Raw genomic sequence first — 18,771 nt, 5'->3', positions numbered from 1 at the left:
TTAAAGTTTGTGCTTATCGTGATAATATATTACTGATGAAGGTGACTCTAGAACAAAGATTTACTCATTATGTTATTTTAGAAGTGTTATAGGATAAATATGTAATATGTAAAATATTAACCTTGTCTAGTTAATCAATACCGATTAGCATAGACTCAGTTGATATTTTTCATATGAGAGAGAGAGAGAGAGAGAGAGAGAGAGAGAGAGAGAGAGAGAGAGAGAGAGAGAGAGAGAGAGAGAATGAATGAGAATGGATGCAAGGGAAGGAATTAGGGAGTTGCATGGGTTGATTGAAACCCACTGTTGCCAAATACACTACCAGGTAATTAAGTACCATAAAAAGCAACAAGGGATCTATTATATGCAGGTAGGTACTGGGTTTGCAGTCCGGTACCGGCTCCCATCCAGAGCGAGTTTTAATGACTCAGTGGGTAGATGTAAGACCACTACACCCTCTTTTTCTCTCACTAACCACTAACAATTAACCCACTGTCCTGGACAGACAGCCCAGATAGCTGAGGTGTGTGTGCCCAGGACAGAGTGTTTGAACCTTAATTGGATATAAGCATAGAAATAAATTGAAATGAATATTATATGCACTTACCCTTTGGCAGGACAGTATATGCCAAAGCCTTTAATGTCCTAATGTGTAATATACTGATACTTGTTGGGACGGAAAACCAGAGTTCATTGAAAGGCAATTGATCCCTCAGGCCCATAGCCAATGGGGGGGGGGGGGTCGGTTGATCCCTCCTTACTGATGACTGTTTTTTTTAAATATTCCTCAACGCTTTGTGCCCTTGTGTGGTGCACTTCATGCCTCACCATAAGCCTAAACGACCCCTTCTCTCAAAATCCTGGCTACGGGCCTGTCCCTTGACCCATGCCTCCCCACTCCTCCCCACAAGCGAGCACTTTACAACTGGGCTACTTCTGCCCCTCAAAATTCACCAACACCCAATACGAATTTTTCCACAAATGTCATCTCTATGAGAAAATAATTGTGGAATAGAATACAGCTCCTTGATTTACATACTATTGGATAATTGGTAAAACAAATGATTAATTCTTGAATAGATTTTGATTTTTATATTATGATATTAATTTTCATATGTGTTTCACTGTATCAATCATTACCTGGTTATATATGTGTTTCACTGTACCAATCATTACCTGGTTATATATGTGTTTCACTGTACCAATCATTACCTGGTTATATATGTGTTTTGTTGTATCAATCATTAGGTGGTTATATATGTGTTTCGTTGTATCAATCATTACCTGGTTATATATGTGTTTCACTGTATCAATCATTACCTGGTTATATATGTGTTTTGTTGTACCAATCATTACCTGGTTATATATGTGTTTCACTGTACCAATCATTACCTGGTTATATATGTGTTTCACTGTACCAATCATTACCTGGTTATATATGTGTTTCACTGTACCAATCATTACCTGGTTATATATGTGTTTCGTTGTACCAATCATTACCTGGTTATATATGTGTTTCACTGTACCAATCATTACCTGGTTATATCTGTGTCTCACTGTACCAATCATTACCTGGTTATATATGCGTTTCACTGTACCAATCATTACCTGGTTATATATGCATTTCACTGTACCAATCATTACCTGGTTATATGTGTGTTTCACTGTATCAATCATTACCTGGTTATATGTGTGTTTTATATGTGTGTTTCACTGTATCAATCATTACCTGGTTATATGTGTGTTTCACTGTACCAATCATTACCTGGTTATACATGTATATGCGTTTCACTGTACCAATCATTACCTGATTATATATGCGTTTCGTTGTACCAATCATTACCTGGTTATATGTGTGTTTCGTTGTACCAATCATTAGGTGGTTATATATGTGTTTCGTTGTACCAATCATTACCTGGTTATATATGCGTTTCGTTGTACCAACCATTACCTGGTTATATATGCGTTTCGTTGTACCAATCATTAGGTGGTTATATATGTGTTTCATTGTACCAATCATTAGGTGGTTATATATGCGTTTCGTTGTACCAATCATTACCTGGTTATATATGCGTTTCGTTGTACCAATCATTACCTGGTTATATATGTGTTTCATTGTATCAATCATTAGGTGGTTATATATGCGTTTCACTGTATCAATCATTAGGTGGTTATATATGCGTTTCGTTGTATCAATCATTACCTGGTTATATATGTGTTTCATTGTATACTACTCAAAAGAATTTAAGGGTCAGACAATATTTTCGACATTATTTTCTGAATGTCAATTATATTAGCTAGACCATAATGTCACGCATGGTATTGTTTCATTTTGACGAAAGTGGGTCTAAGCAACCCATAAATGAAATGAAAATCCACTATCATTGACACTGTCGACTAGTTCTAATGGCGAAAACATGCTTACATTTGCACGTAAATTAGGGCGAAAGCGAAAGGTCTGCTAAGTGCCCATAACTTGCTTTTTCACAAAGGGCTTCATTTGCACGCTTTGCACGTGTATTCCATGTTCTCAATGCTGAATTTCCATATAATTGGAGTTTGCGTTCGTGTACGGTGCACACTCCAAATTCGACAATGGTACGACTTCAACTGACTATCGAAGATCGAGGAAGGGCTATTGCTTGGCTTCAGGATGGCAATACGCAAACAAATGTTGCTCTGAGACTTGGTGTCAGTCAGAGTGTCGTTGGCCGACTGTGGCAACGGTACCAAGCAACGAATTCTGTTCGAAATCGTCCACGTTCGGGAAGACCCCGAAGCACTACAAATAGAGAGGACCGCTACATCACCAATATGGCTCTACGTCAACGCACAACCACTGCACGCCGATTACGTGACAATCTGCGGACTGCGACTGGAACTCGAGTGTCTGATCAAACCATACGCAATTGTCTGAGAGCCAATAATCTACGCTGCCGTTGCCAAGCTGTTCGACCACCACTCCTACCACGTCACAGAACGGCCAGACATCACTGGTGCACGCTTCATCTGCGGTGGCAACGTGTTCAGTGGGGTCGAGTGATGTTCACTGATGAGTCCAGGTTTAGTCTCCAGTTCAACGACGGTCGGGTTCGTGTCTACAGACGTCCTGGGGAGCGCTTCGCTGACGTTAACGTTAGACAACATCACCGGTTCGGTGGTGGCAGCGTCATGGTGTGGGGCGGCATCTCTATCCACCACAGGACCCCCCTCTATGTGGTGGATGGCAATCTGAATGGAATCCGCTATCTGAATGAGATTATCCGGCCGTTGGTTCTCCCAGGCCTTCAGCAGATTGGCGGCGGGGCAGTTCTGCAGGATGACAATGCCAGACCCCACCGCGCCAGGGTGGTAACGGACTTTCTCAGACAACAAGGTATCACCAGGATGGATTGGCCAGCATATTCGCCTGACTTGGCCCCAATAGAGCACGCCTGGGACGAATTAGGCAGGAGAGTTCGGGATAACCATGCCCCTCCGGCCAACCTTCATGACCTGGGTCAACTTCTTATGGCAGAGTGGCAGGCCATTCCCCAAGAGTTCTTCAGACGTCTGATCAACAGCATGAGGCAACGATGTGTCGAGTGTATTCGCGCCAGGGGTGGATTCACACACTATTAAACGAATGTTCTAATGTGTAAAATCCATGTTTGACAACCTTCAACTTTGACAGCATGTCATGTGACTTTCTTGTATACAGTGACGTTTATTTGTGGGTTTTTGTAAATATGGAACAATAAATAAAAAAATTGGTGTAGTTTACATCATCAATCTAATACACTCTGAAACTTATTTGGTTATAAATTTTTGACCCTTAAATTCTTTTGAGTAGTATATCAATCATTAGGTGGTTATATGTGCATTTCACTGTATCAATCATTAGGTGGTTATATATGTGTTTCGTTGTATCAATCATTACCTGGTTATATATCACTGTATCAATCATTACCTGGTTATATATGCGTTTCACTGTATCAATCATTACCTGGTTATATATGTGTTTCATTGTATCAATCATTACCTGGTTATATATGTGTTTCACTGTATCAATCATTTCCTGGTTATATATGTGTTTCATTGTATCAATCATTACTGGTTATAATTATATGCGTTTCGTTGTACCAATCATTACCTGGTTATATATGTGTTTCACTGTATCAATCATTACCTGGTTATATATGTGTTTCACTGTACCAATCATTACCTGGTTATATATGGGTTTCGTTGTATCAATCATTACCTGGTTATATATGCGTTTCGTTGTATCAATCATTACCTGGTTATATATGCGTTTCACTGTATCAATCATTACCTGGTTATATATGTGTTTCATTGTATCAATCATCACCTGGTTATATATGCGTTTTGTTGTATGAATCATTACCTGGTTATATATGTGTTTCATTGTATCAATCATTAGGTGGTTATATATGTGTTTCACTGTATCAATCATTACCTGGTTATATATGTGTTTCATTGTATCAATCATTTCCTGGTTATATATGTGTTATGTTGTATCAATCATTAGGTGATTATATATGCGTTTCGTTGTATCAATCATTACCTGGTTATATATGTGTTTTGTTGTATCAATCATTAGGTGGTTATATATGCGTTTTACTGTATCAATCATTAGGTGGTTATATATGTGTTTCGTTGTATCAATCATTAGGTGGTTATATATGCATTTCGTTGTATCAATCATTACCTGGTTATATATGTTTCATTGTATCAATCATTAGGTGGTTATATGTGCGTTTCACTGTATCAATCATTAGGTGGTTATATATGTGTTTCGTTGTATCAATCATTACCTGGTTATATATGTGTTTCACTGTATCAATCATTACCTGGTTATATATGCGTTTCACTGTACCAATCATTACCTGGTTATATATGTGTTTCGTTGTACCAATCATTACCTGGTTATATATGCGTTTCGTTGTACCAACCATTACCTGGTTATATATGCGTTTCGTTGTACCAATCATTAGGTGGTTATATATGTGTTTCATTGTACCAATCATTAGGTGGTTATATATGCGTTTCGTTGTACCAATCATTACCTGGTTATATATGCGTTTCGTTGTACCAATCATTACCTGGTTATATATGTGTTTCATTGTATCAATCATTAGGTGGTTATATATGCGTTTCACTGTATCAATCATTAGGTGGTTATATATGCGTTTCGTTGTATCAATCATTACCTGGTTATATATGTGTTTCATTGTATACTACTCAAAAGAATTTAAGGGTCAGACAATATTTTCGACATTATTTTCTGAATGTCAATTATATTAGCTAGACCATAATGTCACGCATGGTATTGTTTCATTTTGACGAAAGTGGGTCTAAGCAACCCATAAATGAAATGAAAATCCACTATCATTGACACTGTCGACTAGTTCTAATGGCGAAAACATGCTTACATTTGCACGTAAATTAGGGCGAAAGCGAAAGGTCTGCTAAGTGCCCATAACTTGCTTTTTCACAAAGGGCTTCATTTGCACGCTTTGCACGTGTATTCCATGTTCTCAATGCTGAATTTCCATATAATTGGAGTTTGCGTTCGTGTACGGTGCACACTCCAAATTCGACAATGGTACGACTTCAACTGACTATCGAAGATCGAGGAAGGGCTATTGCTTGGCTTCAGGATGGCAATACGCAAACAAATGTTGCTCTGAGACTTGGTGTCAGTCAGAGTGTCGTTGGCCGACTGTGGCAACGGTACCAAGCAACGAATTCTGTTCGAAATCGTCCACGTTCGGGAAGACCCCGAAGCACTACAAATAGAGAGGACCGCTACATCACCAATATGGCTCTACGTCAACGCACAACCACTGCACGCCGATTACGTGACAATCTGCGGACTGCGACTGGAACTCGAGTGTCTGATCAAACCATACGCAATTGTCTGAGAGCCAATAATCTACGCTGCCGTTGCCAAGCTGTTCGACCACCACTCCTACCACGTCACAGAACGGCCAGACATCACTGGTGCACGCTTCATCTGCGGTGGCAACGTGTTCAGTGGGGTCGAGTGATGTTCACTGATGAGTCCAGGTTTAGTCTCCAGTTCAACGACGGTCGGGTTCGTGTCTACAGACGTCCTGGGGAGCGCTTCGCTGACGTTAACGTTAGACAACATCACCGGTTCGGTGGTGGCAGCGTCATGGTGTGGGGCGGCATCTCTATCCACCACAGGACCCCCCTCTATGTGGTGGATGGCAATCTGAATGGAATCCGCTATCTGAATGAGATTATCCGGCCGTTGGTTCTCCCAGGCCTTCAGCAGATTGGCGGCGGGGCAGTTCTGCAGGATGACAATGCCAGACCCCACCGCGCCAGGGTGGTAACGGACTTTCTCAGACAACAAGGTATCACCAGGATGGATTGGCCAGCATATTCGCCTGACTTGGCCCCAATAGAGCACGCCTGGGACGAATTAGGCAGGAGAGTTCGGGATAACCATGCCCCTCCGGCCAACCTTCATGACCTGGGTCAACTTCTTATGGCAGAGTGGCAGGCCATTCCCCAAGAGTTCTTCAGACGTCTGATCAACAGCATGAGGCAACGATGTGTCGAGTGTATTCGCGCCAGGGGTGGATTCACACACTATTAAACGAATGTTCTAATGTGTAAAATCCATGTTTGACAACCTTCAACTTTGACAGCATGTCATGTGACTTTCTTGTATACAGTGACGTTTATTTGTGGGTTTTTGTAAATATGGAACAATAAATAAAAAAATTGGTGTAGTTTACATCATCAATCTAATACACTCTGAAACTTATTTGGTTATAAATTTTTGACCCTTAAATTCTTTTGAGTAGTATATCAATCATTAGGTGGTTATATGTGCATTTCACTGTATCAATCATTAGGTGGTTATATATGTGTTTCGTTGTATCAATCATTACCTGGTTATATATGCGTTTCACTGTATCAATCATTACCTGGTTATATATGTGTTTCACTGTACCAATCATTACCTGGTTATATATGTGTTTCATTGTATCAATCATTACCTGGTTATATATGTGTTTCACTGTATCAATCATTTCCTGGTTATATATGTGTTTCATTGTATCAATCATTACTGGTTATAATTATATGCGTTTCGTTGTACCAATCATTACCTGGTTATATATGTGTTTCACTGTATCAATCATTACCTGGTTATATATGTGTTTCACTGTACCAATCATTACCTGGTTATATATGGGTTTCGTTGTATCAATCATTACCTGGTTATATATGCGTTTCGTTGTATCAATCATTACCTGGTTATATATGCGTTTCACTGTATCAATCATTACCTGGTTATATATGTGTTTCATTGTATCAATCATCACCTGGTTATATATGCGTTTTGTTGTATGAATCATTACCTGGTTATATATGTGTTTCATTGTATCAATCATTAGGTGGTTATATATGTGTTTCACTGTATCAATCATTACCTGGTTATATATGTGTTTCATTGTATCAATCATTTCCTGGTTATATATGTGTTATGTTGTATCAATCATTAGGTGATTATATATGCGTTTCGTTGTATCAATCATTACCTGGTTATATATGTGTTTCATTGTATCAATCATTAGGTGGTTATATATGCGTTTTACTGTATCAATCATTAGGTGGTTATATATGCGTTTCGTTGTATCAATCATTACCTGGTTATATATGTGTTTTGTTGTATCAATCATTAGGTGGTTATATATGCGTTTTACTGTATCAATCATTAGGTGGTTATATATGTGTTTCGTTGTATCAATCATTAGGTGGTTATATATGCATTTCGTTGTATCAATCATTACCTGGTTATATATGTTTCATTGTATCAATCATTAGGTGGTTATATGTGCGTTTCACTGTATCAATCATTAGGTGGTTATATATGTGTTTCGTTGTATCAATCATTACCTGGTTATATATGTGTTTCACTGTATCAATCATTACCTGGTTATATATGCGTTTCACTGTACCAATCATTACCTGGTTATATATGTGTTTTGTTGTATCAATCATTACCTGATTATATATGTGTTTCGTTGTATCAATCATTACCTGGTTATATATGCGTTTCGTTGTATCAATCAATAGGTGGTTATATATGCGTTTCGTTGTATCAATCATTACCTGGTTATATATGTGTTTCATTGTATCAATCATTAGGTGGTTATATATGCATTTCACTGTATCAATCATTACCTGGTTATATATGTGTTTCATTGTATCAATCATTAGGTGGTTATATATGCGTTTCACTGTATACATCATTACCTGGTTATATATGTGTTTCGTTGTATGAATCATTAGGTGGTTATATGTGTAACGTGGCATATTATTTGCCTTGTTAATAGCACCGGGTACTTGACAAGTGCGATATTATCACGAGCTTTAAAGAGACCTCCGATCTCTTTGTGGTGGATCAATACAGGTATAGAACATGGCGACGTGTTTGGACTGTCCTGAGGTATGACACGACTGCCGTGTTCATTGATTTGCTAAACAAGCCGACTAATATAACACACACACGTCGTCTTAATTAGTGGTCTGTAAATTGATGTCATGTTGACATAACTCTTGACAGACTTTTAACCCCAAGATAATGGGCATTTATAATGGGATACCGAAGCGGTAATGCACGGGAAAATACCCTTTAATTGATCGAGACACTGGATTTATTATTTCAGTTTTAGTGAAATTAAAGGTCCATTGTTATAGTAGTAAGTGCCACGTTTCGGTGTTTTTACATTAAATGTTTTGTGATAAAATAACCAAGAATTAATTGATCAATTTCCACATCTAATCTTTGCGTAATTAGTGGGTGAATATCTAAATTTTAAAATACATTGTTATATTTATACATGTAGTTGTAAGTGCCACATTTCGGTGTTTTTACATTTGTAATAAAATAACTACAAATTAATTAATCAATTTTGACATTTAATCTTTGCGTAATTAATGGTAGAATATCTAAATTTTAAAATACATTGTTATATTTATAGTTGTAAGTGCCACATTTCTGTGTTTTTACATTTGTGATAAAATAACTACAAATTAATTATTCAATTTCGACATTTAATCTTAGCGTAATTAATGGGAGAATATCTAACTTTTAAAGTGCTCATACAGTAGATTCCCCTTCTCTCCAAATCTGCTGATACTAAGCTTCAATAATAGATTCCCCTTCTCTCCAAATCTGCTGATACTAAGCTTCAATAATAGATTCCCCTTCTCTCCAAATCTGCTGAAACTAAGCTTCAATAGTAGATTCCCCCACACTCTTCAAATCTGCTGAAACTAAGCTTCAATAGTAGATTCCCCCACACTCTTCAAATCTGCTGAAACTAAGCTTCAATAGTAGATTCCCCCCTCCAAATCTGCTGAAATTAAGCATCAATAGTAGATTCCCCCCTCCGAATCTGCTGAAATTAAGCTTCAATAGTAAATTCCACCCCCCCCCCCCCCACTCTCCAAATCTGCTGAAACTAAGCTTCAACAATATATTACCCCCCACTCCAAATCTGCTGAAACTAAACTTCAACAATAGATCCCCCCCCACTCTCCAAATCTGCTGAAATTAATCTTCAACAGTAGTTCCCCCCCCCCCACTCTCCAAATCTGCTGAAACTAAGCTTCAACAGTAGATCCCCCCCCCCCCCCCCCCCCACAACTTACCAAATCTGCAGACTGCTTGTATTATCATGTACTGTTAACATTAATTTTTTTTTTTTTTTTTAGAGGACAAAAAATAGTGAAAGAAATATTTCCGGCTGGAACTGACAGCAAACACACCCGGAAGGTTTGACATTATTTAAATATTGACACATGTTAATACAAACTGCAGTCATTGTGATCAATTTATATGAAAATTGTAAGACTTAACATATTCATTAAACCTTGTTCACATTTATTTATAGTACTAATTTGTTTATTAGAAAATTCATCCCAGACACTGGCAATGTTAAGTTGTGCCCAGGACCAACGTGCCTGAACATTAAGTTGATATAGGCACAAATAGAGTAAAATGAAAAATGAAATATTTGAAAATTCATTTTTAATCTAAAAACTATTGTAACTTGTAATTTATGCCTTGAATGTACATTTACAGTTAAACCTCCCTAAACTGGACACACATTAAACCAAGTAAAATGTCTGGTTGTAAGTTTTTATCTGGTTTAGAGAGGTTTTCTTATGTACTGATATTTAAAAAGGAACTGAAAAACATCCAATTGTGAAGATATTCTGGTTTATTAAATGTCCAGTTTTGAGGGGTTTCATTGTATTTTGATGAAGCAATGAACGGCATGAAAATTCCACATTTGGTGGTCTCATTACGCAGATTTACACAGATGACAGTCATTAGGCTACATGAATGACTTTAAATCATAACTGTTATCTGCTGTCAATGCAACAAGACAAAACACCAATCTGATTAAAATTAGATCTCCTGGTCTCACCAGTAGATCTAACATCATTGCGTGGACTCCCATGTCCAGGTGACATTTCATCTATAAATAACAATTTAAATATCGACCAATTACACTTTGCCTTTTATAACATTATTCGGGAGCATACAAATTCTAAAAATATCGGTCAAGACTATTTATGCAATAGGCGAACTTGTTGGTCTATATCAATATTGAAAAAACAGGGGGAAAAGTGCAGTAATAAACTCTGGATTGTATACTAGTATAAACAGATTTTATGGCTATTTCATCATGGGTTTTTTTTTCATCTTGAAACAAATTTTATATTGAAATTAGTTTCCGGCATACTTTGTAATTCACCCGAATCATTTTGTATGCCCTCGGCATAAACCCGAATGTTTTCAAATTCTTTTCAAATCACTGGAATGATTTTGCATGTAAGGTTTTGATTGGTCGAATGAAAGGTCAACTGGACATGAGCTCCAACGGGCTGCTGTTAGATCCACAGGTAATAGTGGAGCTAATAGTTTTAGAGACATGATGGTTTTATAGTCACTGACCTTAGAGTACTGGGTCCCTATTTTCGAAGCAGTCTTAGCCTATGAAATCGTAAAACTATCTTAAGCTATGATGTCACTATGGCATGTGCTGTAGTGATGTCACAACCTATGATGGTTTTACGATTTCGTAGTGCTAAGATAGTTTCGAAAATAGGGGCTCTGACCTTTTTTTTTTTAATTTTTTTTTTTTTTTTTACAAATAAACAAATGACCAAAAGTATATTGGATTTATCAAGATTGATAAATTAAGCAAGATGCCATATGTCATTTTATATCATGTGTAAGTTACTGGTATAAAAAACTGCTATAACCAAAAATAATGTACTGTGCCTAGTAACTAAGATCCCTGTTTTATCTACTATCTCGAGAAACTAACATACTATTGGTAACCAGTTAATTGTTGTGTTGACATGAATTCAACGTTAAATAACCTAGCATGCTAACTGAATAATTTTACTGTAGAAATTTCATACAGAAGTTTCATGCCATGAATAAACGTAGTCAGTATGTTGGTTACATATTTCTTGACCTTTTAAAATGAAGATTCTTCCCGTTTGTTTTTAACTCTCTTTTTTTTGTGATTTGTTGTATCTTTCAGTGTGGAATACCAGCCATTGGTTTCTCACCAATGAACAAGACCCCGATTCTGTTGCATGACCACAATGAATATCTGAATGAGAAGATTTTTCTGAAGGGGATAGATGTATATTATGCCTTAATTCCAGCTCTGGCTAATGTCGCTCAGTAGAGGTTATTTTCTTTGCCCTTGGCCCATGTGTATCTGTTAAATCAAACCTTCTTCACTGATTATGCTATAATATGGAGAAATGTATTTTTATTCAAATTGAGTGTGTCCAGAACATGTATACCTAGATGCCTTGTTAATCAGAACAGTATGATGTTGTTTTTAACATCTTTCTTGAATCACAATTTTTTTTATATTTACATGGGAATCACATGTTTTATATGTAACTTACTGTTGTTGAACATTATTATTAATGAAGAAACGTTCATGTAATATTCTATAAAATGGTCTGTTTCGTGTGTTGATCACAAACATTTCCCTTTGAATTTACAAGCATTCTCTGGATCACGATGTTGAACTTGTTCAGGGCTCTACATTAAGTCAACATTAACTTGTCCTTCAAGACCAGCATATTTCAAGTTTTATGTATTCCATTATGATCTGAAATGTGCTTGTTCCACTAGAATTTTTTTTATTGAAACATGCCAAATGTAAGCTGACTTGTGTAGTCAAATACACTTGTCATTTACCCAAAATAGCTAGTCGGGGGAAACCGGACAGAACTAAATGTGGAGCTTTTTCATCCTTAAAGCATTGATTTATGATCATGAAGTTGATTTTTTTTTTGAACAGATATTACTGGTACAAATACATTTTAATATAGCATCCTGTATTGCTTATGAAAGATAATTATGGCATGAACATTCTGTGATTTATCTAAAATCCGTGGTAAGTACTAACTACACAAAGTGTGTATGGATAGCATGACCATCACTTATTTTGTAAAAGATAAATTAGAAAATAAATATATACTCAACAAACCAATTAGTTTTGTTTCTTTATTTTACTTTTAAATTTTTTTATGTTATTATGTATGGGGCCAAACAAATGCTGTTGGTTTACGTTTGAATCCATTTCAATTCTGAATATTAGTACATTCAAATAACGCACAAACATTTGTTAAACCAGTATTTTTATCATTAAAACGATTTTCACATGAGCAGTGCCAAAAACTAATTCTGTTTTTGTTACAATACCCTTCAAAGGCTTTGTCCACGTTCTAGCACATTTGATGTTTATGAATATTCGAGGTGCTTGTGTCGAATTAAGATTCAGACATGTTTACCCTGGGTACAACCTGGGTTGTAAGTTTGAGGTGGACAAAGTTTGGAACAGTAATTTAATTAAAAAGGTAAAGTCCATGACTGAATAAAAAAAAAAAATAAGGCCAAAGAAAGAAAAAAAAGGACTGGTCTGCCAACTGTTTTCAGATGAGTTAGAAGGGATGCCAAAATAACTGAATCGGATTCCAAAAAAAAAAGGAAGATGTTTCGTTGGAAGGTTGGAACTATGGACTGAAGATTATACCAGTCCTCTTGAGCTGGGCAGGAAGAAAGAAAGAAATGTTTTATTTAACGATGCACTCAACACATTTTATTTACGGTTATATGGCGTCAGACATATGGTTAAGAACCACACAGATTTTGAGAGGAAAGCCGCTGTCTCCACTTCATGGGCTACTCTTTCTGATTAGCAGCAAGGGATCTTTTATTTGCGCTTCCCACAGGCAGGATAGCACAAACCATGGCCTTTGTTGAACCAGTTATGGATCACTGGTCGGTGCAAGTGGTGTACACCTACCCATTGAGCCTTGTGGAGCACTCACTCGGGAATCGGTATCTGAATGAAAAATCCCATGCCTCGGCTGGGATCCGAACCCAGTACCTACCAGTCTGTTAACCGATGGCCTAACCACGACGCCACCGAGGCCGGTGAGATTGGCAGATACCGCTTAGTATTTAGTGCCGTCCTGATGAACGTTGAGTAGAATAAATCCTTTGTAAAGACAGATTTTGTGTAAAAAAAAAATTATCAATAACATCGGGACCGTTCTAGATCAATAACGTAACGGTGATGATGTGGCCGTTCGTAACTGGTAGTTGTAGGTCAAAAGACGTGTTACAAAATTATGAGGGAGGGAGACTTGTGTAATTGTTGAATTAAAAATGCCACGTGAATGCCAATGCCCCAACCAACATTATCAATTGAACTAATTGTAGGCCTATGTTTAACGATTTATTTAAAAGAATGTTTTTAATAATATGATGGATCTAATTCACTCGGTAGTGCATACTTGAGATGCTTGGGTCATATAGTTCTAATAGAATCACCTCCTCGGAACCAGTGGATTTTTTTCCATCCCAGCTGTCCTAATCATGTTCGATGTACATAATAATGAAATTCAAGATAAGTCGATTCCTACACCCGTTTAGCTGCACGTTCATCAAATCATCTGACACTCAAAAGGTATCTATAATTGCGTGTATCAAATTATATGTCTGCATTAGTGTATGTCATAATTATATTTCTATAGCACTGCTGCTCGTGACATTTTAATAACTCCATTCCTGCAAGGGGGCGAAACGTAGCCCAGTGGTAAAGCGTTCGCTTGATACACGGTCGGTCTGGGATTGATGTCCGTCAGTGGGCCCATTGGGCTATTTCTCGCTCCAGCCAGTGCACCACGACTGGTACACCAAAGGCCGTGGTATGTGCTATCCTGTCTATGGGATGGTGCATATAAAAGATCAATGGCTGCTAATCAAAAAGAGTAGCCCATGAAGTGGCGACAACGGGTTTCCTCTCTCAATATCTGTGTGGTCCTTAACCATATGTCCGACGCCATATAACCGTAATTAAAATGTGTTGAGTGCGTCGTTAAATAAAAACATTTCCTTAATTTCCATTCCTGTATGGGAAAAGAAGTCAAGACAACACTAAGGAACCAAACAACATAAAATTAGTTGTACACTGTACCAGTTACTTCATAAATTAATAATGCTTGGTTTTCACTCGCCTAAGCTTTTTGAGGTGTGCGATTTTTCAAAAGCCACGGTTTTTTAAAAGCCAAGAACTGTAAAATGATTAAAATACTCTTACATATTTAGCTTTTATACTTCCGTTATTTCCAGCAATGGCCATAGTCAAAGAACAATTCCAGCGGCTCTGATTTTTTTTCTTCTGAAGTGGATCAGTTTAATCAGTAATCCGTAATTAATCCTGGTGCTGCAATACAGTTATATTGAATCTACAACCTCGCGTGACAATATATCCCATGGCGACTTTTTATTTCACTAGTGAGGTTTGGGGTCGAAATGGAAGTTGCCGCCAAATTGATACTGACCGTGACGGACATGGCAAGGGAAACAAACCTCTCTTATCCACAATCTGGTGTTCTGTAACATTCCATTCCAGTATTTATTTGCATGCGTCTATACCACTAGAGTTTCGAGTATGTCTGTCCCGGGCCCGATCTCTGGATAGCCAGTAGTCTGACCCGGGACAGATGTTCTGTAACAATCATTTTCTAAAACATCCTACGGTATCTGTATTCGCTTTGTGAATAACAGGGCTACTAGAATTTTTATAAAATCCACTAGCCAGGGGATCAGTGGTTTTTAAAATTTACTAGCTACGATTAAAAATTCACTAGCACAACTTTATTTAAGTTAATACAGTTTTACTAAATAATAGTAATAATTGGATATGTCACCTGAAGAGGGAGATGGAGCTTAAAAACACTAACATTAGGAGGATGGGGGTGAGGGTGGGATATTAAAATTTACAAAATACACTTAACTGCAGCATTTGACAAAATATTTTCACTAACTGTCGGGCATGGTAATAGTAGTTATTTACTAGCCCGACATTGAATATCACTAGCCATGGGAGTAGGGCTACCATAATCTAGAAGCCCTGGAATAATGTTCTAATATAACCAGGGGATTGGCCGTTTCCATTATATCCCAAGGACGCATATTTACATGTGGCGATTCACCCGGATCACCATATCAACCAGAGGCTTGTGTTTTGCTACCAATTTTTATGAAAAGACAATCATTCCATTCGAAAGCATCATCGCTGCATAACTTTTCTCGAGAGCAAGAGCAACACTTTCGCGATTCCTTAATCAGCAGGGAACGTGTTAATATAGTCGACTGATGAGATGTTAGAACGGTCAAATAATATTGTTTTACCTCAACCACATTCAGGATCGTCTTCAGTCGTTAGGTTTATTTATTTAGGAAGGAAATGTTTTATTTAACGACGTACTCAACACATTTTATTTACGGTTATATGGCGTCAGACATATGGTTAAGAGCCACACAGATATTGAGAGAGGAAACCCGCTGTCGCCACTTCATTGGATACTCTTTTCGATTAGCAGCAAGGGTTCTTTTATATGCACCATCCCACAGACAGGGTAGTACCACGGCCTTTGATATACCAGTCGTGGTGCACTGGCTGGAACAAGAAATAGCCCAATGGGTCCACCGACGTGGATTGATCCCAGACGGGCCGCGCATCAAGCGAACGCTTTACCACTGGGCTACGTCCCGCCTTCAAATTAGGAAACATATATTTGGTTGAAGAAATTTCGATTCCATCCTGAATTTTTATTGAAAGTTCTTCGTGATAATGAATTTTATTCTGAATTTTAATTTATTTGTATTTTTTTAGCAGTTTTTTACACTGTTTTCATTTAACATTTGAAAGTTAAAGTTTGCTTTGTTTAACACCACCACTAGAGCACATTGATTTATTAATCATCGGCTATTTGATGCCAAACATACGGTCATTTTTGACATACAGTCTTAGAGAGGAAACCCGTTACATGTTTTTCATTAATCTTTTATGTTATGCACCATCACACAGACAAGACAGCACATACCATGGGCTTTGATAGACTAGTTATGGTGGGTTTTGGGGGATATGACGATGTCAGATGGTTAATTAAATTTACCAGTCTATAAAAAGTTTGTTTTGTTTAACAACACCACTAGAGCACATTATTTATCATCGGCTATTGGATGTCATATATATTATATATTATGAATTACAGTAATAGGAGTGGGTGGCAAAAAAACTATTTATTCCAGGATATACATTTAGAGGTCTGCCTGTATCATACCCACTGAATAACGCCTACGTTTTTAAGAGTATAGTCGGCCTGTGCCAGACATCTACATCACGTTACAACATTAAATGTTATAGTGTTATATCACGCCGTGTATACAGTCAATAGTCAGTATAATTATGTTCTAAATGTAATGGATCACTGTTTGCAAGTAAATACATTTATGAACATTAGATTTTGTTGTGGTAATGGTGTCTATTATTGAGCTTTAAAGACTGTTTGATTAACGGTGTAGATCTCATGTATTGACAAAAAAAATGTTCAAGAAAAATTAGCCACCCCAAAATGTCATAACTTTAATATCAAACATACACACGATTTTAAGGTTAACAACATTTCAAACTGTAATATATATAATTTGTTTTAATTGAAATGCTTTCATAGTTATTCGTGAAAAACAATTGTAAATTTTTTGTCATTGGTGTTACTTATTGTCATTGGTGTTATCTTTGGAAGGAAGGAAGGAAATGTTTTATTTAACGATGCACTCAACACATTTTATTTAACAGTTAAGGACTAATACGGACAGCACATATATTGAGAGAAGAAACCCGCTGTCACATTTTATTTACTGTTATATGGCGTCGGACACATGGTTAAGGACCACACAGATATTTAGAGAGGAAACCCACTGTCGCCATGGGCTACACTTTTTCGATTAGCAGCAAGGGATCTTTTACATGCACCATCCCACAGACAGGATAGTATATACCACGGTCTTTGTTACACAGTTGTGGAGCATTGTCTTGAACGAGAAATAGCCCAATGGGCCCATCGACGGGAATCGATCCTAGATCGATCGCGCATAAGGTGAGCGATTTACCACTGGGTTACGCCCTGTCCCCTTGTTACTTTTGGTTGGTGTCATTGGTGTTATGGGTGGTTTTAAGTAGTTCAGCATAGTTAATATTTTACATAATTAAACCAAACTAATTTTCTACAAATAAAATATATTTTAGTCTGCATTTTTTTTTTTTCCGAAAGCTTTTTTACTCTTTTTTTCTGTTGATGTTAACAATGATGCAGAAATAGTCAAATAAGCATTTTACGGAATGAAAATGTTACTTATTTCCTAATGCGTCTTTTTACATTTCATGCATGTAATAAAAACTTACAAAAGACACTTCTAAAACAATGGTATGCGTATCAGATCCTATTTCATTGCTATAGAAATATTGCAAAGAGACACGTTTTGTCCGGTAACACCAATGACATTTTAAGTGTATACCTTCTAATGTAAAGCGATTAAAAATACATATATATTTGTAGGCCTACTCCATCTCTAATATTTAAATTTTATGTAAAACAGGTTGTATACGTTAATTGATTCGACAATAAAAATGTATTCACCAACATTGCCTCATCTTGAATTTATCATCTGAAAAGATACACTAATCGTAGAATGACCCAGTAGCCTAGGCTTACATACCACGGCCTTTGATATTTCAGTTGTGGTGCACTGGCTGGAACGAGAAATAGCCCAACTGGCCCATTGACGAGGATCGATCCTATTTATCAGTCTATAACAATCAATGTAAAACGACTTCACGGAACCTTTTAGAGCGCGACGTTTACTATTTTGTCATTCGTTCGGGACGCAGCGACTCATTTAAAGAAATGTATTTTTAAAGCACTCGCCTGATGCGCAGGCGGTGTTGGATCGATCCCCGTTGGTGGGCACATTAGGCTATTTCTCGTTCCAGCCAGTGCACCACAATTGGTATATCAAAGGCCGTGGTATATGTTTTCCTGTCTGTGGGATAGTGCATATAAAAGATCCCTTGCTAGCCTACTAATGGAAAAATTCAGCGGGTTTCCTCTCTGATACTATATGTCACAATTACCGAATGTTTGACATCCAATAGCCGATGATTAATAAATCAATGTGCTCTAGTGGTATTGTTACACAAAGCAAACTTCTGATTTCTTGTTCTAGCCAGTGCACCACGACTGGCATATCAAATAGCCGACGATTAAAACATCAATGTGCTCTAGTGGTGTTGTTAAACAAAACAAACTTTAACTTTCAAGAGTTATTAT

General features: G+C 37.3%; 1 protein-coding gene across 1 annotated transcript in view; it reads left to right on the top strand.

The window, feature by feature from the left end:
* The window catches only part of LOC121368078 (aminoacylase-1-like), a 47,630-nt gene extending 35,056 nt beyond the window's left edge, over positions 1–12,574 (top strand). Inside the window, exons 15-16 of the mRNA XM_041492615.1 lie at positions 9,760–9,820; positions 11,607–12,574. Of these exons, the coding sequence (XP_041348549.1) occupies positions 9,760–9,820; positions 11,607–11,756 (211 nt within the window). The 3' untranslated portion in view covers positions 11,757–12,574. The remainder of the gene's footprint in view (positions 1–9,759; positions 9,821–11,606) is intronic.
* Positions 12,575–18,771: the final 6,197 nt, after the last annotated feature.

This window comes from Gigantopelta aegis, chromosome 3 (assembly GCF_016097555.1).
Source record: "Gigantopelta aegis isolate Gae_Host chromosome 3, Gae_host_genome, whole genome shotgun sequence".
In the NCBI taxonomy this organism is placed as follows: domain Eukaryota; kingdom Metazoa; phylum Mollusca; class Gastropoda; order Neomphalida; family Peltospiridae; genus Gigantopelta; species Gigantopelta aegis.
Note: the sequence above shows the minus strand (reverse complement) of the source record. Positions and strands in the feature narration are given on the sequence as shown.